This window comes from Lepidochelys kempii, chromosome 20, assembly GCF_965140265.1.
Source record: "Lepidochelys kempii isolate rLepKem1 chromosome 20, rLepKem1.hap2, whole genome shotgun sequence".
Lineage (NCBI taxonomy): Eukaryota > Metazoa > Chordata > Testudines > Cheloniidae > Lepidochelys > Lepidochelys kempii.
In genome coordinates this window covers 20,346,883-20,372,715 of record NC_133275.1, presented here as the reverse complement: position 1 = coordinate 20,372,715, position 25,833 = coordinate 20,346,883, and the positions used below count along the sequence as shown (strand labels likewise).

The window sequence follows — 25,833 nt, the reverse complement described above, 5'->3', positions numbered from 1 at the left end:
GCTGTGAACGAGTTTGTGTCAGTTCTGCTTGTGGGTTTGTTTCGGGTTAATAAGGAAGGTGCCAGGGTCAGAATCCCAGAGCTTGTCTTCTGAGCAGCCATGGCACGCCGAGGCTTCGCGTTTCCTCCAAGTAAGTAGAACCGAGTTAGTGATGACAGAGCCGTGGTGTATGGGAGAGTGTGGCAGGCAAGCCGCTATCCGCTGGATAGCTGGGAGTAGCCAGCTGGCAACTTATTGGAGATGCCAGGGAGGGGAAGTTAGAAGGGTTCTGTCCTGAAGTACTTCGGAGGTTCCCTGGCCTATCAGGGTACATCTACACAGCCTGTGGCAGGGACCCTCCAAGCCCACCTTGACAGACTCAGGCTTTTGCTACCATGATAAAAAGAGCGGTGTCGTCAGCACTTTTAAGTTGTGGTTTGGACCAGCTGAGGCCCATTCCTTTCCCTAGACTTCAGAGCCTGACCTCCAGTCCAAGCCACCCACAACTTAGAAGCTCTGTGTACTCAGCTACTTTTAGCACAGGAGCCCAAGCCCGACTCTGTCGAGCTGGGTTCTGAGCCCTGCTGCTGCAGTCTGCTGCGCGGTGTAGATGTACATTCTGTTACCAGCTGGGCTTCACAGGTGGACAGAGAGCAGCTGCAGCACCAACTCTTGGCTAAACAGATTAGCAAGATACATGCTCTCCTGCAAACTTATGGTGCATCTTGCCCCTCTCTAGGGCGTGTGTTTGTTTCCTTGCTGAGCATTGGGCATGCTGACCCATGAGGAACAGATGGGAGAAGGTTATATCTGACAGAACCCAAATGACAAGGGCAAAGGGGGAAAGCCCGGTGTGGTGATTGTGTGAATTTTGGTAATGATTTATGATTCCTGTGCATGCTTCAGTTTCCCTCCGGCCTTTGCATTTCTGTGCATTGAGCGTAAAGGGATATGATGTGGTATTTGACTCAACAGTCTGGCTGGAGACCAGAGTCATTAACAAACTAAGTAAAGAAAATTTACACCTGTGAATGGAGGGTCTGGAAAAGTCAGCGGAAACCCCAGTGGCCAGGACATTCACTCCTTGTGACCCACAGCTGAGAGGAAGGAGATTTCCTGGAGGCTTGCAGGGCAGCAAACCAAATGCACTGAGTGGGAGAACAAAGGGGAAAGATGACAGTGGGCTGGATTTAGAGCTGAGCTTTCAGAGACACAGGAAACACACCTGGAACTAAAGGAACAGAGACGGTGAGAAAGTGCCAAGATGGTTTGTTCCTACAGCAGCCTGGCTCATGGGAGCCCTGGCATTGGTCAGCATGGCCCATGTCTTAACCTGTGCCTCTCTATGCTAAAGTCAGGACTGTTGGATTCTGTAGGCCAGGTGGCTAATACATTCTTAGCTTGTTTTGAAAAGGCTGCCTGACATTACTGAAAATACTCACTGAGAGCATTGTTCCCTGAAGGAGTAAAGAACAAACCTCGCACTGGAGTCTGGCTCTGCTGGACTTACTACTGGGAGCCATGGAAAATGATGGGGATTGCTGGCACCCAAAGGCCTAGCTTTGGAGGCCACGGGTCTGCCCCTGTGGAACTGTGTAGGTCCTTGGGGCCCAGCACACTACAGGGATCTCTCCAAAGGGACTGGTTACAGGCTGTGTCATAGACCAGACCCTGTGACTCCCTGACACCCTGCCTCAGGCCATTGAGAAGCTACTCAGACTCCAGCTTCCCAGCTGCCTCCTACAGGGCATCAGAGGATGAGACTAGAATGGAAAAATCCAGTGTCTACCTTCCATTCTCCCCACATCAATGAGGTCCAATGCCCTGATCCTATTTCTGATCTCCTAAGTCCCAGGATAAATCCAGGATAATGCCAATAAAAGTAAATCAATGGAGTCATTCCAAATTGACACCAGTATAACTGAGATTAGGGTCAGACTCATACAAAGGTGCTTAGACTCCTTTAATTAGTAATGTCTCCCTGTGTTGTTTATTGCCATATCTTAGATTTTAAACAAATTTTGTTCATCTTCTCTCAAGTGTTTTTCCTCCTTGGACTGTTCTGGTTTCTACCACCAGCAAGCGCCCAGACGACAAACAGAATTGGTAAATTCTCAGGTTCGTGAAACATAATGCCTTGTGTAACGTTTCTGTGCCCATAATAAGTGAGTATCATATAGAGTGTCTGCCATGAAGCTGGTATTGGCTTGGCAGCTCTCAGCAGCATTCTCTGGACTCTGATGTGGGGGTTCACTGCATCTGGGTCATTAGGCGCAGCAGAATGCCCAGAGGGGTGGGTCCACCTCAGGTTCTAAACAGACCCTGAAGGGAAAACCCAGAATTTTGAGAACAGGGAAGATTGGGTGTCAGGGATAATTCCTCCTTCTCTGTGTTCGTTTATTCATTCACTCCCTCTTTCTCCCTCTGTCACTCCTTAGGGTATTCTAGTTTTAGTCTGCTCACACTCTGTCCCATGGTGGACAAGAACCTCTTTCTGCTTCCATGTCCCACTGAGAGGTCTTTTAATAGTGTCACTAGGCCATACTGAAAAGCCAGAGGTGGGCCCAGAAAGCGGTAGCTGGTGACTTCCTATACTGGACTGCAGTCCCTGGAAGTCTGTCAGAAAGGAGCGAGGGAGAATGAAGTAGCAGTAACTCTGGATCTGTCGTTTTGGCAGCTTCCTCTTTAAGGAGCTGTGAGTATTACAGAATTGCAAATGAAAATTGAGATCCTGATCAATTTCATGTAGAAACTAGAAGCGCGGGGAAATTCTTATTGCCAAGAAGGCCAGTGGCACATTGGGCTGTATTAGTGGGAGCATTGTCAGCAGATTGAGCGAAGTGATTATTCCCCTCTATTCAGCACTGGTGAGGCCACACATAGAATATCAGGGTTGGAAGGGACCTCAAGAGGTCATCTAGTCCAACCTCCTGCTCAAAGCAGGACCAATCCCCAACTAAATCATCCCAGCCAGGGCTTTGTCAAGCCTGACCCTTAAAAATCTCTTAGGAAGGAGATTCCATCACCTCCCTAGGTAATGCATTGCCGTGCTTCACCACTCTCCTAGTGAAACAGTGTTTCCTAATATCCAACCTACACCTCCCCCACTGCAACCTGAGACCATTACTCCTCATTCTGTCATCTGGTACCACTGAGAACAGTCTAGATCTGTTCTCTTTGGAACCCCCTTTCAGGTAGTTAAAAGCAGCTATCAAATCCCCCTCATTCTTCTCTTCTGCAGACTAAATAATCCCAGTTCCCTCAGCCTCTTCTCATAACTCACGTGCTCCATAGAACCATAGAACCATAGAATATCAGAGTTGGAAGGGACCTCAGGAGGTCATCTAGTCCAACCCCCTGCTCAAAGCAGGACCAGTCCCCAACTAAATCATCCTAGCCAGGGCTTTGTCAAGCCTGACCTTAAAAATATCTAAGGAAGGAGATTCCACCACCTCCCTCGGCAACGCATTCCAGTGTTTCACCACCCTCCTAGTGAAAAAGTTTTTCCTAATATCCAACCTAAACCTCCCCCACTGCAACTTGAGACCGTTACTCCTTGTTCTGTCATCAGCTACCACTGAGAACACTCTAGATCCATCCTCTTTGGAACCCCCTTTCAGGTAGTTGAAAGCAGCTATCAAATCCCCCCTCATTCTTCTCTTCTGCAGACTAAACAGTCCCAGTTCCCTCAGCATCTCCTCATAAGTCATGTGTTCCAGTCCCCTAATCATTTTTGTTGCCCTCCGCTGGACGTTTTCCAATTTTTCCACATCCTTCTTGTAGTGTGGGGCCCAAAACTGGACATAGTACTCCAGATGAAGCCTCACCAATGTCGAATAGAGGGGAACCATCACCAGCCCCCTAATCATCTTTGTTGCCCTCCGCTGGACTCTTCCCAATTTTTCGACATCCTTCTTGTAGTGTGGGGTCCAAACTGGACACAGTACTCCCGATGAGGTCTCACCAATGCCGAATAGAGGGGAACGATCACGTTCCTTGATCTGCTGGCAATGTTCCTACTTATACAGCCCAAAATGCCATTAGCCGTCTTGGCAACAAGGGCACACTGTTGATTCCTATAAAGCTTCTCATCCACCGTAACGCCTCAGTCCTTTTCTGCAGAACTGCTGCCTAGCCGCTTGGTCCCTAGTCTGTAGCGGTGCATGGGATTCTTCCGTCCTAAGTGCAGGACTCTGCACTTGTCCTTGTTGAACCTCATCAGATTTCTTTTGGCCCAATCCTCTAATTTGTCTAGGTCCCTCTGTATCCTATCCCTGTCCTCCAGCGTATCTACCACTCCTCACAGTTTAGTGTCATCTGCAAACTTGCTGAGGGTACAATCCACACCATCCTCCAGATCATTAATGAAGATATTGAACAAAACCAGCCCCAGGACTGACCCTTGGGGCACTCCACTTGATACCGGCTGCCAACTAGACATGGAGCCATTCATCACTACCTGTTGAGCTCGAGGATCGAGCCAGCTTTCTATCCCCCTTATAGTCCATTCATCCAGCCCATACTTCTTTAACTTGCTGGAAAGAATACTGTGTGAGACCGTGTCAAAAACTTTGCTAAAGTCAAGGAATAACATCTGGAGTATTGCAATTTTGGTCCCCCCACTACAGAAGGGATGTGGACACATTGAAGAGAGTCCAGTGGAGTGCAATGAAAATAATTAAGGGGCTGGGGCACATGACTTACGAGGAGAGGCTGAGGGAACTGGGGTTAATTTAGTCTGCAGAAGAGAAGAGTGAGGGGGGATTTGATAGCAGCCTTCAACTACTTGAAGGGGGGGTTCCAAAGAGGATGGAGCTCGGCTGTTCTCAGTGATGGCAGATGACAGGAAAAGGAGCAATGGTCTCAAGTTGCAGTGGGGGAGGTGTACATTGGATTTTAGGAAACACTATTTCACCAGGAGGGTGGTGAAGCACTGGAATGGGTTCCCTAGGGAGGTGGTGGAATCTCCATCCTTAGAGGTTTTTAAGGCCTGGCTTGACAAGCCCTGGCTGGGATAGTTTAGTTGGTGTTGGTCCTGCTTTGAGCAGGGGATTGGTCTAGCCCAATGCTTCTCAAGCAATCTGATGTGGGGGACAGGCAATTTTTTTTTCAAATGTGCGTGCAGACCGGCAGCCGATGGCTTGCAGATCAGCGCGGGTCCACGGACCACCACTTTGAGTAGCACTGGTCTAGATGACCAACTGAGGTCTCTTCCAACCCTAATATTCTATGATTCTATGATCCTACAAATGGAGCTAAATCCTGAGAGGCATTGAGGACCGGCAGCCAGGGCCGGCCCTAGACCAAATGGGGTGCACACCCTTCCATTTGTTAAACCTTTATATACCTTATTTTTGATTGCATTTGTAGTCCATTTCATGACTTTGATGCACGATTTGTATGCATGATTTATCCCTGTCTCATGAGATTAACAGTTGATACTAGGGTTGCCAGGCATCCGGTTTTCAACTGAAACGCCCAGTCGAAAATGGGCCCTGGCGGCTCCGGACAGCACCACTCACTGCGCCATTAAAAGTCAGGTCGGTGGTGCAGTGAGGCTATGGCAGGCTCCCTGCCTGCCCTGGCTTTGCGTAGCTCTCCGGAAGCAGCCAGCACGTCCGGCCCCTAGGCTCAGCGGTGATCAGAGAAGCTCCAAGTGCTGCCGCTGCTCCCAGGGCCAGCTCCGCAGCTCCCATTGGCTGGGAACTGTGGCCAATGGGAGCTGTGGAGTCAGCGCCTGTGGGCATGGGCAGTGCACACTACACAGAGCCACCTGGCTGCTCCTCTGCCTAGGGGGCAGAACATGCCGGCCACTTCTGGGAGAAGTGTGGAGCCAGGGCAGGAAGGGAGCCTGCCTTAGCCCTGCTGCATCACCAACTAGGAGCTGCCTGAGGTAATTGCCGCCCAGCCAGAGCCCCCACCCTGAACCCCCTACCCTAGGTTGGAACCTCATCCTGCACCCAAACTCACTCCCAGACCCCACACCCCTACCTGCACTCCAACCGCCTGCCGCAGGTCAGAACCCAATTCTGCACCCTAATTCCCTCCCAGACCCTGCACCCTCACCTGCATCCCAAATCCTTGCCCCAGGTTGGAACCCCCTCCCATACCCAAACTCCATCCCAGAGCCTGCACCCCCAGATGGAGCCCTCACCCCCTCCCACAACTCAACCCTCTGCCCCAGCCTAGTGAAATTGAGGGAGGGAGGCAGAGAGCGACCAATGGAGGGAGGGAGGCTGGAGTGAGTGGGGGGCAGGGCCTTGGAGAAGTGGCGGGGCCTTGGGGAAGAGGGCAGGGGCCAGGGTGTTTGGTTTTATGAAAAATGAATCCACATACGGAATACATGAAACATTTTACTTCAAACATTCTGTTTTCCCTTTTGTTGCTAACAACAAAAACAGCACCCCGAGCCCAGGGCCCCCCAAACCTGGCACCACTGATGGTTGCCTGGGTCACCTGCCCCTAAATCCAGCCCTGCCGCCAGCTCCCATTCAGGCTAAGAATGATGGGCCTCATTCTCTTCTCATGTACATCAATGTAAATCAGGAGAAATGCACTGAAATCAATGGCGGTCATATGGTGTAAGGGACAGGGGAAGGAGGCTCAGCATTTCACAATATCTTCCCTCACTGATCGTATTAAAGGGGCTGAAGCTAGACAGCCAGATTCTCAGCTAGTGGAAATTTGAGAAGCTATATTACGTTTGGCCTTAATTTTCTTTCAACTCAGGACAGAGAGAGAGCTCTGGGAGTGAGGATAAAATGTTTATTGGGAGATACAATGTTTCTGGATCTCTCTATAAAGAGCCAAGTTGGATGTCAGCTGGGGGGTGATGGGCAGAATCCTCATCTGTTGTAAATCAGCAAAGGTCTGTTGTAGTCAGTGGTGCTACACTGATTTACACTGTCTGAAGATCTGGCCCTATATAACTAAAAGGGAAGTAAAGGAAACTGATTAAATGAAACTTTTATTGAACTTTTTAAATTGTAATTTTATTAATCTGTTTCTTATGTGTGTTTAATGAAGGGTTCTCTCTCTCTCTCTCTTTCTGTATATATATATTTAACGGTGGTGGTCACAACAGGAGACGGTGCCAGCGATAACTTGACACAAGACCCAAACCACACTTATGGGTTTAATGTTGTAACAGTACAAAAGGGTTTTATTATCACCTGAGCCAAATAGGCCCAAGGCACCTACCCTTCTCAACACAACAGAATATGGTTCTATAGTTTTTAACGCTTAGAGCACAAGAGACTGAGAGTAGGAAACCTGGATTCTATTCTTAGTTCTACTGCTGATTTGTGGGGTTACTTTGAGCAAGCTCCTAATCCTCTCTGTGCCTTAGTTTTCCGCTCAGTGCAATGGGGACAGTAATATTGACCCATCTCCTGGTGGGACTGAGAATTATTGAATGTCTGTCTGTAAAGTGTTTGAAGCTTAGACAGGAGGCGCTAGGGAAGGGGAAACAATTATTCTTAGAGCTGAGTCCAAATCATTAAGTGTGCATTTGGATCTGACATTTTTCTGTGTTTCCATGAGTGTTTGGATCCAGGATTCTGGTTCTCAACAATTATAGAGATCAGGGACATTCATGGAGTTCTGATCCAGATTGGAACATTCCCCGAAGTCATGTTTGGTTCCCAAGTCTTTGTTGGGTTCTAAGCTGTCTAAGTTGTCCTTGTTCATTATTTAAAATAATGTGTACTATTAATAAAAATTATTTTAATTTAGATTAAAAATATAATGGGAAAAATTTCTAGCTGCATTAAGATTTTCAGGCTCCGTTTCTTTTTACTGGGTCTTAATTTTTGACCTGAACAAAGTTGATCCAGTCCCTTTTACTCTATCCACCTCTTGACAGTATCTCTCTCTACCTCCAATGTTTTATTGCTATTTTTCCTTGCAGGCACATGTCAGACTGAGACTCTGGGAAGAGAATTCATCACCTCCTACATGGAGGACTGTGGGAACTCGAGTCAATTTGAAGTGCAAATTACTGGCTACTTTGCCTTCACTTCAGTGTCTGTTTCCATCCCCAATTGCAAGGGTGACAGGGCAAGGTTTGAGAATAAGACTATGGTAAATCAGGGAGAGATGGTGCGGGTCAGGCTACCAGAGTCAGTGGGAATTAACGGCAGTGACGTGGTCTCCAAGGTGGTCCTAGTCAAGGCTGACAAAGATATCTCGGTAGTGTCTGTCAGCAACAAGCATGTGAGCCCTGAGATCACTGTGCTGTATCCTGTCTCCAGCTTGGGAAATGAACACTATGTAGTGACTCCCTCTACGGAATCCTTCGATAGTTACCCAGAGTTCTCTATTATAACGTACCAGGAGCCCAACTCCGTGGAGGTCCATGTGAAAGGCAAGTTACATTACCTAACACAGGTCCACACCACTGGCAGCAAACTGAAATTTAAGCCCTTCAGTTTCCATGTCATCCAGTTACAAGGCATAGAAGATCTGTCTGGCACCAGGATTGTCTCAGAAAAGCCAGTGGCCGTCTTGGTTGGCCAGGTGTGTTTTTGTAATAGCACAAAATGCAACCACGTCTTTGAGCAGCTCCTACCAGTCTGCAGCTGGGGAACAACATACATCATTCCTCCCTTACCCTGGCAGAAAAAAGATGGCATAGTCTATATCACTGCTTCCCAGAGCATGACTGTGTTGTATCAACGAGGAGACCAGCAAGAGAATGTTACTCTAACAGGAGGCAATGTATTCCAACTTCCTGTCAAGCCCTCAATCCCAGTCTACATCTCTGCTAACGTGGGCATCCAGGTGGTGTTCTACAGCCTGGGCGCAGCTATCCCTAATTCCTCCCACGCCTTCCTGATGAATGTTCCAGATGTTGCCAGTTACTGCCTGATGTATTCTATAAATGAGCAGGAGGGCTTTGAGAACTTTGCCTTGATGGTGGCCAATAGATCAGAGACTGGCGCCATCATCTTAGACAATCAGCCTCTAAAGGATGTGAAGTGGAACCCAGTCCCTGGCACTGAGTTCGTTTGGGGCATGCGTACGCTTGGACCTGCCATGAGATCCCATGCTGTGGAACATGCCAGCTCTCCATTCGCACTCCTGAGTGTTGGCACTGCTGCCATGGACAGCTATGGGATTCCGGGTTCCTGCAGGAAGAGTGAGTAGCCTGGGTTTTAAATCTATTTTGGCAATGTAAGGCTTTTAGTGTAACTGAGGCCTGCTCAACACCTAAAACTTCAGTCAATCATAAGGCAGCCTAAGCCTCAGGGTAGGCAACACAAGGTCAACAGAAGACTTCTTCTCTTGTCCTAGCTACCACCTCTGAGAGGCGGATTTACTACAGCAATGGAAGAACCCTTCCATCACCATCGTCAGTGTCTACACTACAGTGACACAGCTGCAGCTGCACCACTTTAGCGTTCCTACTGTAGACATACCTTGATGAGAGTCAGGCCTTTTAGAAGTACAAGAGCAGGGTTAGAACAGTTCTTGGGAAGGGAAACTTCTTGAGTAGTGATGTAACAACTGTCTTCTTGGTAACCCCAAGGATCAAACCCAGGACCTTGTAAATCCATGACCCACTCCTGATTGAGCTAAGAGACAAACTCCCATAGCTAGGAGCTGTAGCAGAACCAGACCTTTGGTGGAGCAGCCCCAGAGGACACATAAGACACACTGATCAATGAGACACACAGACACACAGACAAAGTGAGTATTAACCAGGTGATGTGTGGACACACGCCAGGCTTTTAGGGCTGAATGTATTGCTAACTGATTATAAACTCAGTTGAAAGTTGTCAGACAGGGCTAAAGGGATCAATGGAGCTAAAGGGAGAAAACACCTGCTGGGTTTCAGGAGATCATCAACTTTGTATTCTGGAAGGAAGAAAGGATGGCCTTTGTGGTTAAAATGCTAGGCTTGGACTCAGTTGATCAAGCTTCCATTTCCAGCTCCGTCATAGAGTTTGTGTGAGTGTGGTCTTAGGTGTGTCACTTTGGCCAAGATTTTCAAAATCGCCTTGTGATTTTGCTTGCCTAACCTGACACCTTAAAGGGTGAGTGCTCAGCACTTTTGAAAGTCAGGGCCCTTTTAAGTTGTCTGAAATCACGAGACACTTTTGAAAACCTTAGCCCTGCAGATGTTGACTTGATGTAATTGTCCGTGCCTCTCTTTGTGTTGCTAGATGTTACCTTTAAATGCCAGACTGAGACTCAACAGATAAGAGAGCAGTTGAAGAAGTGCAGAGATGTCTTTCAGCAGGTATGTGTAAGGGGTTTATTTGGGCTTTGAGGGTTTTCACAAAGAGTACACAGAAAACTTTGAGCCTGAGGATTCTCTGCTTATCCAAGGTTTACCACTGACTTCAGTGGGAGCAGAATCAGTCCAACACAAAGTGCTTTTGAAAACTCAACCTTCAATACTATGTGAAATATCAGCATGTCTGTGGGCTTCAGCACACTTAGCCTTAACGTGTATAATCTGTGGACATTGTAGTGGGACAGCCAGCCAACCACAGGTCAAAGCAAGATCACGATGAGGAACCATTTACCTTAATTTTGGGTGGCCTTTCCATGCTTGTAGAAATAACCCATTTCCTCTGATTGTTCTGCAGGGCAACACCAGTGAATTTTGCTCCTTCATGAATTCAACCTTAGTGAATTTGGAGTCCATGTGTGCAGAGGGCAGAGCAGCATCGCTGGAGGTTAGAGGTTCTGCCCCTACGTGGGTGGGCGCTCCATGGCCAAATGCCCTGCGCATTGGTATAGCCCTCTCACTTTGGGGGAAATTGTAGCTGCTCTTCAGAAAAGGGGTGTGTGTGCGCATGTGCATGATCTCTAGCTGAAGTGGCAGGGGATCTGGGTTCTGTCCCCACTGGTCCTAGGAGGATCCAAATTGCTTCCGGGGGCAATACAGAGAGAACCGAGATGTCTGCTGATTGGTTGTAATGTTCTCTGGCACCTACACTGAAGGGACCAGGGATGAGGAGCGAATGACACACGGTGTTAGACGTACCCTGGCTTCAGGTTACTGTGAAGTCCTGAGCAAGCCTCAGTAGCCTCACTCGCTCAGTAAAGGGCTCCCTCTTTGAGAAAGCTGCAGTCCCTCTGAGTGGGAAGGTCACTATGAACCTGTATGTCCCTAAGAGGGTCATTGTTCCCCTGGGAGTCTGAAGAATGTGGCTCATGAACCACTGAAATCCTCCGTCCTTCTCAGGGTGTTTCCTTTCCCAATCCCAGGAAGTTGCTCGCCCCTTTGGTTCCTTGCTGAATAGCTCCATCCTCAGTGCTGGTGGGACTGAGAGCAAGAGGGACGTGGCCTCCGCCGTGACCTTCCTCCTGCAGAGTGTGGAATTGGCTGCACTGACGGTTGCTTTGCGGTCTCCGGAGTCTAAGACCCAGAACGTGACAACAGAGTTTATGGGTGAGGAGGATGAGAGGCTCCCACATCGCCTCGTGGCAGCTGTGAGATGGGGGTTATACACTTTTCAGTGCAGAACACCACTGCAGCCTCACTGCCCCTCTCTCAGGGTTTAAAACCCAGCCCTGGGCGGCAGGTGAATGAGCCACTGAGAGAGGTTAACCATTGAGAGAAACTAGCCCCAGACCCCTCCCTCTCTGCCCAAGGCCCATCCCCTCCTCTTCCATCCCCCATCTTCCACTAGAGCCCAGAGAAACCTGCCTTGCACCCCGCACTACCCCAGACCCGGAGCGTCCGATGGGTACTGCAGCCAGAGAACCCCCAGCCGTAGAGTGCTGGGCAGCCGGAGCATCCCCAACTCCAGCGCCGGGCAGATGGGCAGACAGCATGACGTGGCATGGTCCCAGCCCCAGCGCCCCCAGCCCTGGGCCTTGTGAGCACCTGCCTGCCCCAGCCTGCCTGCCCCAGCCTCTCAGCCATGGAAGAGTCGGAAGGGAACTGGAAGTAGGCAGGAGGGAGCCTGGGGGCAAAGCATGGGCTGGGCCATGCCAGGCTGTTTGGGGAGGCACAGCCTTCCCCAGCCTATGCTACCCGCCACCCATAAACCGAGCCCTGGGGCTTTGCAGCAATGGCAGCTGCCTGAGAGGGGTTTAAAAGCAATGCCAATCTTCTGTTGCCACAGGCAGCTGCCATTAGTTCCTCCTTTCACTCCCTGCCCCAGCAATACCCCTTCTTGCTGCTTCCCCTGCTAAAGCGCAGAGGTGAGGCAGCAGGGAGAAGTTGCCTTCTGCCTCTTGGCACAGTGGCATCTTCATGGGGGCGCAGGCATGATGGATCACAGAAGGTCAGCCAGAGGGGCTCAGGGAAACGCAGAGAGATGGAGGTGAGGAGGAAGGGGGAGGGGTGGTGGGATTCAGAAATAGTGGAGCTCCAAACCTGCCTTGCCCTTGCAGCAAGAAGCATTGCCATTTCCCTCCCCAGCTATCAAGACGCTCCTCGTCCGAGCTGCAAGTTGCCGTGATGAGGTCTTCAGGCTGAGAGGTCAGAAGGAGACAATGGACATTTACTGCAATGCCGTCACCAGAGCAGACACAAAAGGTACCATCCTGGTGCTTCCCAGGCACTCACCCCTTTAGATACCAAACCCCGGCCCTAGTTCTCCCCTTCCTCTCGCCCCATGCTGGCTTGCTTGCCTTTGTTATCCTGACACTAGTGTGGACCTTGTTGGCTGAGCCAGTGTTTCTCAGGCCGTTGAGCTGTGCAGAGCCCTTCATTCCTGGCTGTCCCTCAGCATGAAAATCAACCCATGTGGGGCAGGGAGGAGAGAGAAGCTTTGATGGGCATATGAATTGGTCCAGAGAATGGAAAGATCAGAGATCCGTTGGCCCAACACATGATGTCCTGATGATGAGCCCAGCTTGGCCCCAGGTTGACATGTGTGACTTCCTGGAATGGAACCAGGATAATATTGACCAATTTTACTCCAATTTTCAGGCCAGTATGATGTAACTGGGGCTGGTTCTTAATTCTTTAGCCCTAGGGAAAGCTCCTCACTAACCATCCCCTCTGCCTCTCCTAACCAAGAAAAACTATGGCTTCACCTCAGTGCCTTTCACCTAGGGCTGTGTACCGAGCTGGATAATGTGTAGTATGGGGGTATGATTTCTAACGAGCACTAACTAACTGTGCATTAATTGGTCTGTATAGACCCTACTAGTGTGCACTAAAGGTTCCCTAGTGTGCTTTAATGTATGTTAGTGCACTTTAGGAATCACACTCCTATCGTGCACGCCAGATGTTTCCAACACAGAAGTGCTTCTGTGGAAGAAGAGGGAGGAGGCAACATATTCCAGTGGTTAAAGCTCAAAATGCTAGCCAGGACTCCTGGGTTCTTTTCCCAGCTCTGCCCCAGACTCGCTGTGACCTTTGGCACGTGGATTGCTCTTTCTTTGTCTCAGTGTCCCTGTCTCTATGATGAGGCATCATTTCATGTTTTCAGATCCTTGGGCTGTTGCTTTTATTTCTTACTCCACCTTGGACTCCATCATTAACACGACATTACTTGATGAGGGAGATCTAATGGCTGATGAGAAATTGAGGAATTTTCACCTGAATTCCAGGGTGGTGAGTGGGGCTATCGGAGATGGGAGGCCCATGTACCTCTCCAGACCTGTGAATTTCACCCTGCACCATAGACAGGTGAGTGTAGATCTTTTTACTTTGCTGTGTGCCCAGGACTCCAGGACTCCGGGACACAGACAGGGGTAAGGGGGCCAAGGCTGGGACTGCAGCTGGTGGTGGGTCTGGGTCTGGAAGCAGGGCCAGAGCCGTGGCCGGGAGCTGAGGCTGGGAGCAGGAATGGAGCAGGAGCCAGGCTGCGGTGGGGGCCAGCAGCTGAGTCCATGGCGAGGTGCGGCTCCACTCCCAGCCCCGCCCCTTCCCCCAGCCTGGGCCGGGAATGGAGCTGCAAGAGGCTGGGGCTCGGAGTGGAGCCATGCTGAAGCTGGGGACGGTGCCAGACCTGGGGCTGGAAGTCAGGGATGCGACTACTGGTGGGACCAGAGCAGAGCTCAGGGTGGGGAGGGGCTGGGTGGTGCTCCCTCTCTGCTCCCCATGGGGGCTGACCCAGGACCTGTCATGTCCCTCCAAAGGGGGGCGCACCCCACAGTTTGGGGACCTCTGCCCTATAGACAGAAGAGTTCAGGGAAACAGCATGAGATGGTGCCGTCTTTGACAAAGTAATGAACTTGCTAGAGTGCATGTGGGTATATGTGGGCGGGTGTGTGAATGCCTTTTAACGGCTCAAATCAAAACTTCACAATTGTGTGTCATAGACCCCACAGTGCCCAGAGTTAAGGGAATTACCACTTTAGCTCTGGGGTCAGGGACTTGTGCTATTGGAGCGGGAGGATCTCGCTTGTATTTCCACTGCCAATGGGAAGTCCCAAATGGCTTTTACGTGCAGCACAATGAGAGTCATGAAGCCATTGATGACTTCAGGTTTATTATTGTCTATTAGAAACGTGTGACAAAAGAAACAGTATTCTCCCCATGACCCAGTGAGGATAATGATGGGGTGTTTTGGTTTCCAGGCAAAGAAAGAAGAGGAAGAGACTCGCTGCGTTCACTGGAAATTCATCCTTGGGAAAGGCACCTGGGCTGAGGATGGCTGCAAAAGTCTCCAGACGAACAGCACTCACACCATCTGCAGCTGTGACCATCTCTCCAGCTTCGCACTACTGATGGGTCCCACCGGAGTGGAGGTCAGTGTCAGACTCAGTGTCAGACTCAGATCAAAGGGCTGAACTCTGAGCTCCTTACTTGGACAAAATCAGTGGGAATTTTGCCTGAATGACCGCTGAGTAGGAACCTCAGGGTATAATCTGTGGCCATACAGGATGCGTGGGGTTTTGATCTGAGGTGCCTAGAGTAGCCCACACTGAAAATGCCAAGGTCACGGCAGGCTGCAAAAAGGAGAGCAGATTTCCCCAAAACTGCTGGTTAACACTGTAGTTTGAATCACCAACCAGTCACAATCTGTGCTCCAGATCCCCAACACTGGTTATTGAGAAGCTGAAAAAAAAAAATCACACAGCCCCCTTTATTGCATTCCATGCTGCCAGTCAATCTTTTAGTATCTAAAACTAAAGGTTTTTGTTATAAATGAAAAGAAAAGAAAGAGAAGAGAGTTGTTAAATGATCAAAGCAATCCGATACATATGACTTCAAGGTCCATATATCAGGTTCTTAGCAGCGATGGTGAGTTTGCTGGCTTGTAAAGTCCCTCTGGAACACATCCAAAGCTTAGATGGGTCTATCAGACCTTTGTTCAAAGCTTCAGTTTGTCGAGAAGTTACTCCAGAGGTGAGAAGCAGGATTGAAGACAAAATGGAGCTGATGCAGCTGCCTTTTTCTTTCCTTTTCCATGTGGCTTGTACTTCCTCTGTCTGAAACACAAGCTCACAGCACATGGGCATGGAAAGGTACTTGGAGTCCCCTGTTCATAGGCATGTCCCTACATATCCTGCTGACTCTTGGGCATAGCCCCTGGCTTCTCTCAATGCGTTCATTCTAGAGCTCAGTGATTCTCAAACTTTAGGAACCTGTGGACCCCCATTTTGATTTAAAATTTTTTGCAGACCTTAAACCCCCTGCTCAGCCCCAGGCCCCACCCCCATTCCATCTATTCCCCTAAGGCCCCACCCCACGTCTTCCTTCCCCTGGTCCACCCCTGCTCCTCCTCTTCCCTGTGTCTGCCCCCTCCCCTGAGCGTCCCCCATGCCCACTCCTTCCCCTCCCTCCCAGTGCCTCCTGAACGCTGCTGAACAGCAGTTCTCCGGCATGCAGAAGGCACTGGGAGGGAGGTGGAGGACTTGGTCAGCAGGGTCTTCGGACCCCCTGGCGTGGCCTCGCGGACCCCCGTTTGAGAAACGCTGGTATGTTACACCAATAAAAATGATACCAACAGGATCTTGTGAGAGGGACAAGGCAAATTGCCACGTTTATTGTAAATACAACAAAATATTCCTATATGCAATTTCTATATAGATCCAATCACACACACAGACATTCACACACAGGTTCTACATAAAGGCTGTTATAGTTACCCGCCTAGATGTTGCTCATGCCAAGCCACTGGCCAGGTGGCCTGGACACGAGAGTGGAGCCGAGTCGTTGTCAGATGCGCATCCGATGCTCCTGGAGGGTGGTCGTAGAACCAGACTCAAAGAACACATGAAGTATGGGCGGGGCCACAGGGAGAAGAGGTGGGCTGGGGAGCTACCCTGGGAAAGTACGAGATTAAATCTGGGAAAGTACCAGATTTAAGATGGATTCCAGTATCATGTGACATACTCTCCATTCTTCCAGCGCTGGCCCGCACGTACCCGGAAAGTTTGCAAATAAACAGATTTCAGAGTAACAGCCGTGTTAGTCTGTATTCGCAAAAAGAAAAGGAGGACTTGTGGCACCTGAGAGACTAACCAATTTATTTGAGCATAAGCTTTTGTGAGCTACAGCTCACTTCAACGGATGCATCCGATGAAGTGAGCTGTAGCTCACGAAAGCTTATGCTCAAATAAATTGGTTAGTCTCTAAGGTGCCACAAGTCCTCCTTTTCTTTTTGCGAATACAGACTAACACGGCTGTTACTCTGAAATGTGTACATCAGTGATACAAGTTTATATCTGATTCTCCTAACTCCAAACATAGAAATAATACATGCAAACAAAGGGGATGAACACACTCAGTAGATCCTAAGCTTTGTAATGATACCTTACAAGAGACCTTTTGCGTAAAGCATATTTCAGAAACATCATAGTTACACTCATAAGCATATTTTCATAAAACATTATGGAGTGCAACGTCACGCGCACATTCTGCGTAGGGAGAGGGTACGGGGGTCTCTGTGGGGAACTGTGACTCTCCATCTCCGTGAGGCGGGCCGGGTGGCTCAGTATCCTTGCTGCCTCATCCTTCTCCCCCCACCCACAGCTTGACTGTGAACCATGGATAACTAATCTCTGGGAACGATTTTCCAACCAGTTATGCACCCACCTAAAAGTGTCTCCATCTAGGTTGTATTTGCCTAGTTTGTTTATGGGAAGTCTCAGAAGCCTTAGGGCTTGTCTACACTGGCAATTTACAACGCTGAAACTTTCTTGCTCAGGGGTGTGAAAAAACACCCCCTGGAACACAGCAAGTTTCAGCACTATAAAGCGCCAGTGAAGCAGTGCACCAGGTAGCTACGCCTCTCGTGGAGGTGGGTTTTTTAAAGTGCTGGGAGAACTCTCTCCCAGCACTCTGCTGCGACTACACAAGCCGCGGTAAAGCGCTGCGATGGCAGCACTTTAGCATTGCCAGTGTAGACGAGCCCTTGCTAAAGTCAAGAAATACCACATCTACCTTGTCACCACCATCCACAAGGCTTGTTACCCTGTCAAAGAAAGCTATTAGGCTGGCTTGACATGATTTATTCTTGACAAATCCATGCTGACTGTTATTTATCACCTTTTTATCTTCTAGGTGTTTGTAAACTGATTGCTTAATTATTTGCTCCATTATCGTTCCGGATACGGAAGTTAAGCTGACTTTTCTGTAATTCCCTGGGGTGTCCTTACTTCCCTTTATTTCCCATGTAGCATCACAGGGCTCACTGGTGAGTCTCCCTTTGCTGTGTTACAGGAGAGTTATCCACTGACCGTCGTCACCTACGTGGGACTGACCTTCTCCCTGCTGTGCCTCCTCCTCGCCATCCTCACCTTCCTCCTTTGCCGCTCCATCCGCAATGTCGGCACCTCCCTCCACCTGCAGCTCTGCCTCTGCCTCTTCCTGGCCGACCTGCTCTTCCTCACCACGGTGACCCGCACCCGCAGTCGGGTCTGTTACCCACTTTTATTCTTGGTTTAAATTTGAGCTGTGTCCAGATCCTCTGTCAGCATTTCTAAAGCTCCCCTCACTCCAGCACCTTTTTATACCCTCAGCTGGGTGGTAACATTTATTCCATGCTCTTTAGTCCCACAGAAATAATTATTTACTGCCCTCCAAAAGAAATCTCTCTGGGTGAAACCAGTCCTTCCCTTTCCCTTGTGGGCTCCATCCTTCATCAGACAAAGGAACCTCGATTTCCAGAGTCACAGTCCCCTGCCTGTCCTCTCTGCCCCCACACTGATGGGCAGATGCAAGGCACCTATATCTTGAAGCAGATACAGAGAAGAGAACCGACACCCTCCAGGTCTCTCCCTATTATGAGGACCGGGAACTTGTTTATGTCCCTGCTCCCTATCCTAGGATTCCTCACAGTATCCAACAATTTCCACGATTCATTTGGGAACTACAACCCCCAGAAACCATCTTTTCTGAGTGGAGATCAGGACCAGCCTGGACTCTGAATGATTGAAAGGGCCAGCCAGCTTGCCCTTAGACAAGCTCCTGTAGACTGAAGAATTTATTGTCCCTGGGAGAGAGCCGTAACTGGAGACATGTGTTAATAAAAAGCCCTATATGATCCTCACAGAAGTCCCCCCACCTCCAAATTCAGTGTTTCCCTTCCCAGAAGCAGTGTCCCAGAGCTCTCTCTCGTCCTGTCCTCAGGTGGTGTGTGCTGTCATTGCTGGCTTCTTACACTACCTCTTCCTGGCCGGCTTCACCTGGATGTTCCTGGAGGGGCTGCACCTCTTCCTCACAGTCCGGAACCTGAAGGTCGTGAATTACACCAGCGCCAGCCGGTTCAAGAAGAGATTTATGTACCCGTTCGGCTACGGATTCCCAGCCCTGGTGGTGGCTATTTCTGCAGCGGTGAATCCTGGAGGCTATGGAACTTCCAAATAGTAAGTGCAGTGCCCATCCCGAAGGGGAGCAGGGATGTGGCTTCCATGTGGTTGTCTGGCTCACCCCAGGTCTGACTTGAACCGAGATTTTCCTGCCTGGGAGCTGACTGTGACACTGAGCTGCCCTGAGCGCTGTAGTTGAGTTGCCCACCTGTCAGACATCTACACTCCTCGCCCCACTGATGATGCGGAAGAACAAGCCAGAAAGATCCCAGCTTGACTCCCAGCTCCCAGGCTGGATTTGTGGCATTGGTGGGTAGGAAACAAATGCACCTTCTTACTGTGGGCAAATCCCTGAGGATCCCCTCTCTCAAGTGAGCGACTCCACTAAAACAGGGCATGGCAGATTCTAGACACCCCAGGCTAGATCTTCAGCTGGTGTAAATCAGGGTAGCTTCACTTCCTTCAGTGCAGCTAGGCACATATACATCCGCTGCATGTCTGGCCCTCCCTCAATACTGCGCCCATCCACCAGAAAGGGTCATTTGAGGAGGTGGAAGAGGAAGTGGAGGCTGAAAGCAGGAGATGCTGAGGTAGATGGGGAGAGCTGTTAGCCTGCCGCCCGCAGGAGAGTCGGCCATGTCACAGGCTGGCTGAGATCCATCTTGCTTTTGAGAGCCAGCTGCCCTGTGACACCCTCTCTCTGCCTGCGGTGCTGAAAAAGGGTCGTAATCCCATTAAAGTCGCCTTCTTCTTGCTCCCTGCCTGTAGCTGCTGGCTCAGCCTGGAGAGAGGATTTCATTGGAGCTTCCTGGGACCAGTCTGTGCCATAATCCTGGTGGGTACCTCACAGAACCACAGGGCCCCATTTTCCTCTCTCCTCTGCGACCCTGTGGAGTCCTGTGGAGCCAAGAGAGGAATATCTCCCAGAGAATTTAAGATGAAAGAGTCCAAGAAGATCCCATTTCATTCCTCCCTCTTTGGCCAGTGCAGGATTTCCCACTAACAGAATAGCCTACGTTCTATGGAGGCAGTCCGGGCGAATGGGTCGGGCACTGGGTTGTGAGTCAGGGGACCTGACTCTGCCACTGGCCTGCTGTGTTAACTTGGGAAGTAGCTTCCCCTTGCTGTACCTCTGTTTCTCCTCCTACCCTTTGTCTGTCTTGCTCATAGGCACCGAAAAAAATAGCGGATGCTCAGCACCCACTGGCAGCCAGCTCCCCACTGCCAGCGGCCGTGCGGATCAACTCCTCCCCCTCCATCCCAGCGCCTCCCGCAGTCAGCTGTTCTGTGGTGTGCAGGACGCGCGGTGGGGGAGGGGGCGGAACTGGGTGGGAAGAGGTGGGGTGGGGGTGGGAAGAGGCAGGTCTCACAGAGTCCCCGGGCGATGCTCTGGAACTGCTCCCTACGAAGCCAGTCAGGACTCTGGGGAAGTCTCTTTTCTGTGAGCAGCCTGTCTTCAGGACACACAGCCCACACAGCTTCCACCTTCCTGGGTGTGACCTCAGAGCATTCAGCATCCTCTGCCCCTCCGTGCACTTCCTACAGCGAGTCCACCCAGGCAGGGCTCCTGGAGAAGCCAGAGGGTCAACTCCGCAGTCAGACGTGACTCTCAGCCAGCCAGTAAAACAGAAGGTTTATTAGACAACTGGAACATGGTCTGAGACAGAGCTTGTAGATACAGAGAACAGGACCACTCAGCTGGGTCCATTTTGGGGGGCAGTGAGCCAGACAACCATGTCTGCACTTCACTCCATGTCCCCAGCCAGCCCTAAACTGAAACTCTCTCCAGCCCCTCCTCCCCTGGGTTTTGTCCTGATCTCTTTGTCTCCAACCCTTTAGCTCTCACCTTCCAGGGGGGAAGGGCCCAGGCCACCAGTTGCCAGGAAACAGGGTGTTGGCCATTCTCTGTGTCCAGACCCCTGCACACACCTGCCCTCTAGGGCTCTGCAACGATCATATACCCTTATCCCACCACCGAGATACTTAAGAACTGCATAGGGGAAACTGAGGCACCCCCACAATATTCAGAGGAACCATTAAGAACAGTCCCACTTCGTCACATCTCTCCCCCTTTCAAGACCGAACTGAGTGGGGTCACTTTAGCTGGTGACCTGGGGAAGTTCTAACCCACCAATGTTCCCATAGATGCCCCAGCATCTCTTGGAGAAGGAGTGGGGTGGGGGCGGGGCTTGGGGTGGGGTGGGGGGTTGAGTGGCCCAGAGGAAGCCGGTCTCTGTGGTCTTGCTAAGTTATTTTGCAAACAAATGCTCCAGGACAGGGGCTGTTCCTTTCTAGGTGTGAGTACAGAACCCAGTGCCGTCTCAGTTGGAGCCTCTAGGTGCTACCACAATATGATTAATTATAATATGTCATTACTCATGCAATGCTGCCATGGAAGCAAGTGGGACCTCTGCCGGAATGAGGATAGTTTTGTCCCGTGCCTTGTCCAGCCTGGCTGGTAAATAACCCAAGTGATGGGAGTAGGGAAGGTGGCTGCTGCATGGGGAGTTTGGGGAAGGAAGGGAACATGTGTTGTAAGAGATAAAGGTAGCAAATGTCCTTGCAGATTCCTCCCCATCTCAGGCAGCGGGTTAAGAATTAATTTCAGTCTCAGAATTGAAGGGAATCCTCTATAGACAGGATCTAGAAGCTTTGGGCCAAATCACACAGCTCTAAATCCGGAATAACTGTAGACCCCACTGGAATCAGTGGAGTCACTCCAGATTCAGATAAGAGCAGAATGTGGCCCTCTGGCTGTATGATCACATGTGATGCATTGCAGCCCTGCCTTTGCCAACTGTTCCCTGCATGGCCTGGGACCAAGATCTGGTAGCGAATGGTATATGACCCACCTTGACGAGCAGTCACTGGTCTGCAGCAGTCTGATCCCATAGGATTGTTCTGTGCCTCAGGCAGAGAGACTGGCCTTGGCTAGCATGTTTTACAAGGAATATTTCATGCTGTTTCCACAGATAAATTTAACATTTTTTATTGCAACCCTCTGGATCCTGAGAGACAAACTCTCCTCCCTTAATGAAGATGTGTCCACTCTCAAAGACACCAGGTAGGACAGCACTATATCTACTAGAATAGGGGTGGGCAAATTTTTGGCTCGAGGGCCACATCCGCATGGGAAAATTGCATGCAGGGCCATGAAAGTAGGGCTGGAACAGGGGCTTGGGGTGCGGGAGGGAGTGTAGGGTGTGGGAGGGGCTAAGGGCAAGGGGTTGGGGGGGGAGGAGGGAGTGGCAGAGTGTGGGAAAGAGCTCATGGCAGGGGTGTAGGGAGGGGTCCAGAGTGGGGGAGGGGGCTCAGGGAAGGGAGTCAAAATGTGGGTTACAGGAAGGGTTCGGTGTGCAGGCTCTGGCCCGGCGCCACTTACCTGGAGTGGCTCCAGGGTGGCAGTGGGGCTCAGGCAGGCTCCCTGCCTGCCCGCCCTGGCCCTGCACCGCTCCCGGAAGTGACCGGCGCCACATTCCTGCGGCCCCTGGGAGATGGGGGGCGAGGGCTCCGTGCGCTGCCCTCGTCTGCGGGTTCTTCCCCCGAAACTCCCATTGGCCGTGTTTCCTTGTTCCTGGCCAATGGGAGCTGTGGGGGGAGGGGGTGGGGGGAAGGGGTAGAGGAGCGGTGTTGGCAGGCGAGGGCAGTGTGCGGAGCCCTCTCCTCTCCCCATGCCCATGCCTAGTGCTGTGTAAGGAGAAATGCAAGTCTGTGCTGATAGTGAGAGCTGGGCCATGTGCTACTTAGGGAGGAAACTCATCTCTTTTCCCTGTGGCTGTGGATACTGTCGAGGTAAAGTGCCATCCATTGAGGAGGAAGGCAAGTGTGGCTTGCTGTTGCTCTGTAGCAACCCCTCTGTCTATCTGTGGACCAACATAGATGGGTTCCCGAGAGCCCAATATCCTGTTCCCTCTTGATTGTCACATTGCCAGGGCCTGATGTGAAGGGATTAAAAACAAAACCGTAATGAGAGGTTGAACCATTTGCTTTGGAAGAGCCACCTGTGGGAGGTAAAGGTGTGTGTGTGTGGGGGAGATGGTTGGGCACAATATTGTATTTTGGATTCATAGGCGTAAGTTGCCATTGTGTTCATCTTGACAGTACCCCTAAGTCACAGTAAAGCGGGTGCCAGCTGTTTCGCCCCACACTGCCCGCAGCCCCCTGACTCAGTCACTCACCAGAGGATCGTTATAATGGGATCTCTCCATCTGCCTTTATCCAGACTACTGACTTTTAAAGCTATCGCCCAGCTATTCATTCTGGGCTGCACATGGAGTCTTGGTATCTTCCAAGTTGGCTCAGCAAAAATGGTCATGGCGTATTTATTCAACATTGTCAACAGCCTGCAGGGAGCCTTCATCTTCCTGGTGCACTGTCTCCTCAATCGCCAGGTAACGCCCATGGCATGTCATCAGCCACCCAGTGACTTCACGGGACTAGCAGTGGCCTGTCTGAGGGTGTTAGTTACATGATGTAGTGACCATGTCCCTTATTCTCCAGGTGAGAGAGGAGTACAGGAGGTGGATTAAAGGCACAAGAAAACCCAGCCCCACAACTCAAACGTTTAGTCCGTCTGTGTCCACTGTCACAACCGGCACCAAGATGGTAAGAGATCCTCTATTCTGTTCCAATATCAGCATCCAAAAGTCGCATCCATCTGGGTCTGTCAGAGCTGCTGAGATGCCTTGTCCCCTGAGTGACACGTGCTTGTTTTAACCCATCTGAGAACGGCACTGGGAGTCTTAGTGAAATTCAATTGCATCCAAATCAAGGGGGAATCCCAGGTCTCCTAGAACCCAGCACAGAACTCCTCTTTTCTTGCGCACCTCCACATTCCCTTTCCTTTGCTTCTTTGCAAGCTCCATGCATCACTCAATGTGGAATGGGCTGGGATACAAATTCAGGTAATTATCCAATTGGGGAAGTTTGCAAACCAAAACCTGGGTGGAAATCTTCCCAGTGTAGATGAGCCAGGCCAACGAAGAGTTAGCACTGGATGGAATTTCCTCTGGCTCTTCTACTGGGAAAGGATCCAGAAGCTTTGTCTGGAGTGAAAAGTGGAGACTTATATCTGGGAAAATCTCCCTGCTCCAGTCCCAGCATGAGACGCCACAACCTTTGTCTGGAAGTACACATTTCTGGTTTATTTAGAGCAGCCTCTATTAAGCGCTACTTTATGGCTTACCTGTGCATGGGTTGGGGAAGGGAGTGGGCTTTGTCTTCACTTGTTTAGTTATTTTCCTGCACGTGATGTCACTTCAGTGGAGGCTGGCTGAATTTTGCAGACTCTGCGCTATTCCTGAATGAGGACCCAGTCCTGATCCCATTGAAGTTGACTGGAGTTTTCCCATGGGATTGGCACTCAATGTATATTTGTTTTGCTGGCAGGTGAGTTGGGGAGAGCCCTCCACTTCATCTCCATGAAACAATCATCTCTCCAACCAACAATGTTTATCGTACAGCCGGCTTTGCTGTGCCAGCGGGGCAGTTGCCGTTCTTCATCCCAACTACATACAAAACCTGGAAGGGGAAGCGGGATTGGACAAAATCCTCTCTCTAATCCAAATCCAAAACTCCTACTGAATTCAAAGGCCACCCTAGGGTTTTAGCTGGGTGTGTCTCCCACATTTAAAGGGCCAGATCCCAGGTCAGAGAGCAGTTATTTCTTAGGGAAAGCATGTGGGGGAGTTGGGGGGTGGGAGGCGATTTGCAGAGGCCTCGCGTGCTGTGTGTGTGAGCTAGCTCTGCTGTTTCACTGTAATGCGTAAATAATAAAATAACCTGCTTATGGAGCTTGGTTGCTTCTTTGGTTTGAGGGTTTGCTGTCAGGTTCTGCCTGTCCTGGAAACCTAGGGCCCAGTTCTAAAGCCTCTTTATGCCACTCTGGCTTAAAGGTGTAAAGGGGCTTTAAAGTGGGCAGCAATGGCCCTGTGATTAGCCCTCCTGGGCAGGAGTCCTTCCTGGCTGCTGTGGAGCTGGCATAAAATCTCTCCATTAGCCCTGCTCCCAGCCCCTGGCATGGGGGTTGTGACTGGTGGGGTGGAGGTGCTGCTGAGGGCATGGCTGAGGCACACTGCTTCGTGGCTATTGTCTGCTTCCCAATGCCCCGAAGGACCCTTGGAAATGCACGAGTTTACACCAGCTGAGGACCTGGCCTGTAACCACGTTTCAGCTTCAGCGATGTCACTGCACCATTAAATGCTCTTCTGCCTTTTTTTTTTTTTAAGGACATTTGTTTCAAACGGTGCTGTTCAAACCGTGCTGTTCCCGCAGCACTAGGAAATTCGCTGATGTCATCGTTCTGTTAGAAACTTCTCCAAACTGAGAGCAGTGACGGTGTCAGCCCACTTCTGTTCGCCGTGTTTATTTATGTGATCTGGGCACGTACAGTCCCATTGTGCTTGGTGCTGTACATACTCATAGTCAGAGACAATCCCTGTCCCAAAGAGCTCACAATTGTGTGCTATTTTACGGGTTGAATGACTGAATGACATAATCCCCCACCCCCCACCCCCTCCGCAATGTCCGTCACGAAGTCCGGTAATTTTGTCAAGTGTCCGTCACGCAACGTGGTGGTGCCTACTCCTGCCCTGTGCTTCAGGGGGACACAGGGTCATAGAATCATAGAATATCAGGGTTGGAAGGGACCCCAGAGGGTCATCTAGTCCAACCCCCTGCTCGAAGCAGGACCAATTCCCAGTTAAATCATCCCAGCCAGGGCTTTGTCAAGCCTGACCTTAAAAACCTCTAAGGAAGGAGATTCTACCACCTCCCTAGGTAACGCATTCCAGTGTTTCACCACCCTCTTAGTGAAAAAGTTTTTCCTAATATCCAATCTAAACCTCCCCCACTGCAACTTGAGACCATTACTCCTTGTTCTGTCATCTGCTACCATTGAGAACAGTCTAGAGCCATCCTCTTTGGAACCCCCTTTCAGGTAGTTGAAAGCAGCTATCAAATCCCCCTCATTCTTCTCTTCTGCAGGCTAAACAATCCCAGCTCCCTCAGCCTCTCCTCATAAGTCATGTGTTCCAGACCCCTAATCATTTTTGTTGCCCTTCGCTGGACTCTCTCCAATTTATCCACATCCTTCTTGTAGTGTGGGGCCCAAAACTGGACACAGTACTCCAGATTAGGCCTCACCAATGTCGAATAGAGGGGAACAATCACGTCCCTCGATCT

At 50.4% G+C, this 25,833-nt stretch overlaps 2 protein-coding genes across 2 annotated transcripts in view; one reads left to right on the top strand and one right to left on the bottom strand.

The window, feature by feature from the left end:
- Window positions 1-99: 99 nt before the first annotated feature.
- LOC140900976 (adhesion G protein-coupled receptor E3-like) lies at window positions 100-24,426 on the top strand. The gene is made up of 16 exons (XM_073319063.1): window positions 100-130; window positions 2,059-2,097; window positions 7,889-9,118; window positions 10,146-10,222; window positions 10,575-10,664; window positions 11,200-11,383; window positions 12,362-12,478; window positions 13,380-13,579; window positions 14,473-14,643; window positions 17,564-17,758; window positions 18,473-18,708; window positions 19,420-19,486; window positions 21,624-21,715; window positions 22,874-23,042; window positions 23,152-23,256; window positions 24,040-24,426. The coding sequence occupies exons 1-16, from the start codon at window positions 100-102 to the stop codon at window positions 24,073-24,075; spliced, it is 3,039 nt and encodes a 1,012-aa protein (XP_073175164.1). The 3' UTR covers window positions 24,076-24,426.
- LOC140901067 (adhesion G protein-coupled receptor E3-like) overlaps window positions 24,103-25,833 on the bottom strand; it is a 31,465-nt gene continuing 29,734 nt past the window's right edge. The window contains 1 exon segment of the mRNA XM_073319224.1: window positions 24,103-24,171. Coding sequence (XP_073175325.1) covers window positions 24,103-24,171 — 69 coding nt within the window.

Bases quoted from the DNA above. Each gene is read 5' to 3' on its own strand.
- LOC140900976 (XM_073319063.1), top strand. From the start codon at position 100: ATGGCACGCCGAGGCTTCGCGTTTCCTCCAA. The intron at 19,487-21,623 runs GTGGGTACCTCA...CTGTTTCCACAG, and splicing joins CAGTCTGTGCCATAATCCTG to ATAAATTTAACATTTTTTAT. The intron at 23,257-24,039 runs GTAAGAGATCCT...TTTTGCTGGCAG, and splicing joins TCACAACCGGCACCAAGATG to GTGAGTTGGGGAGAGCCCTC.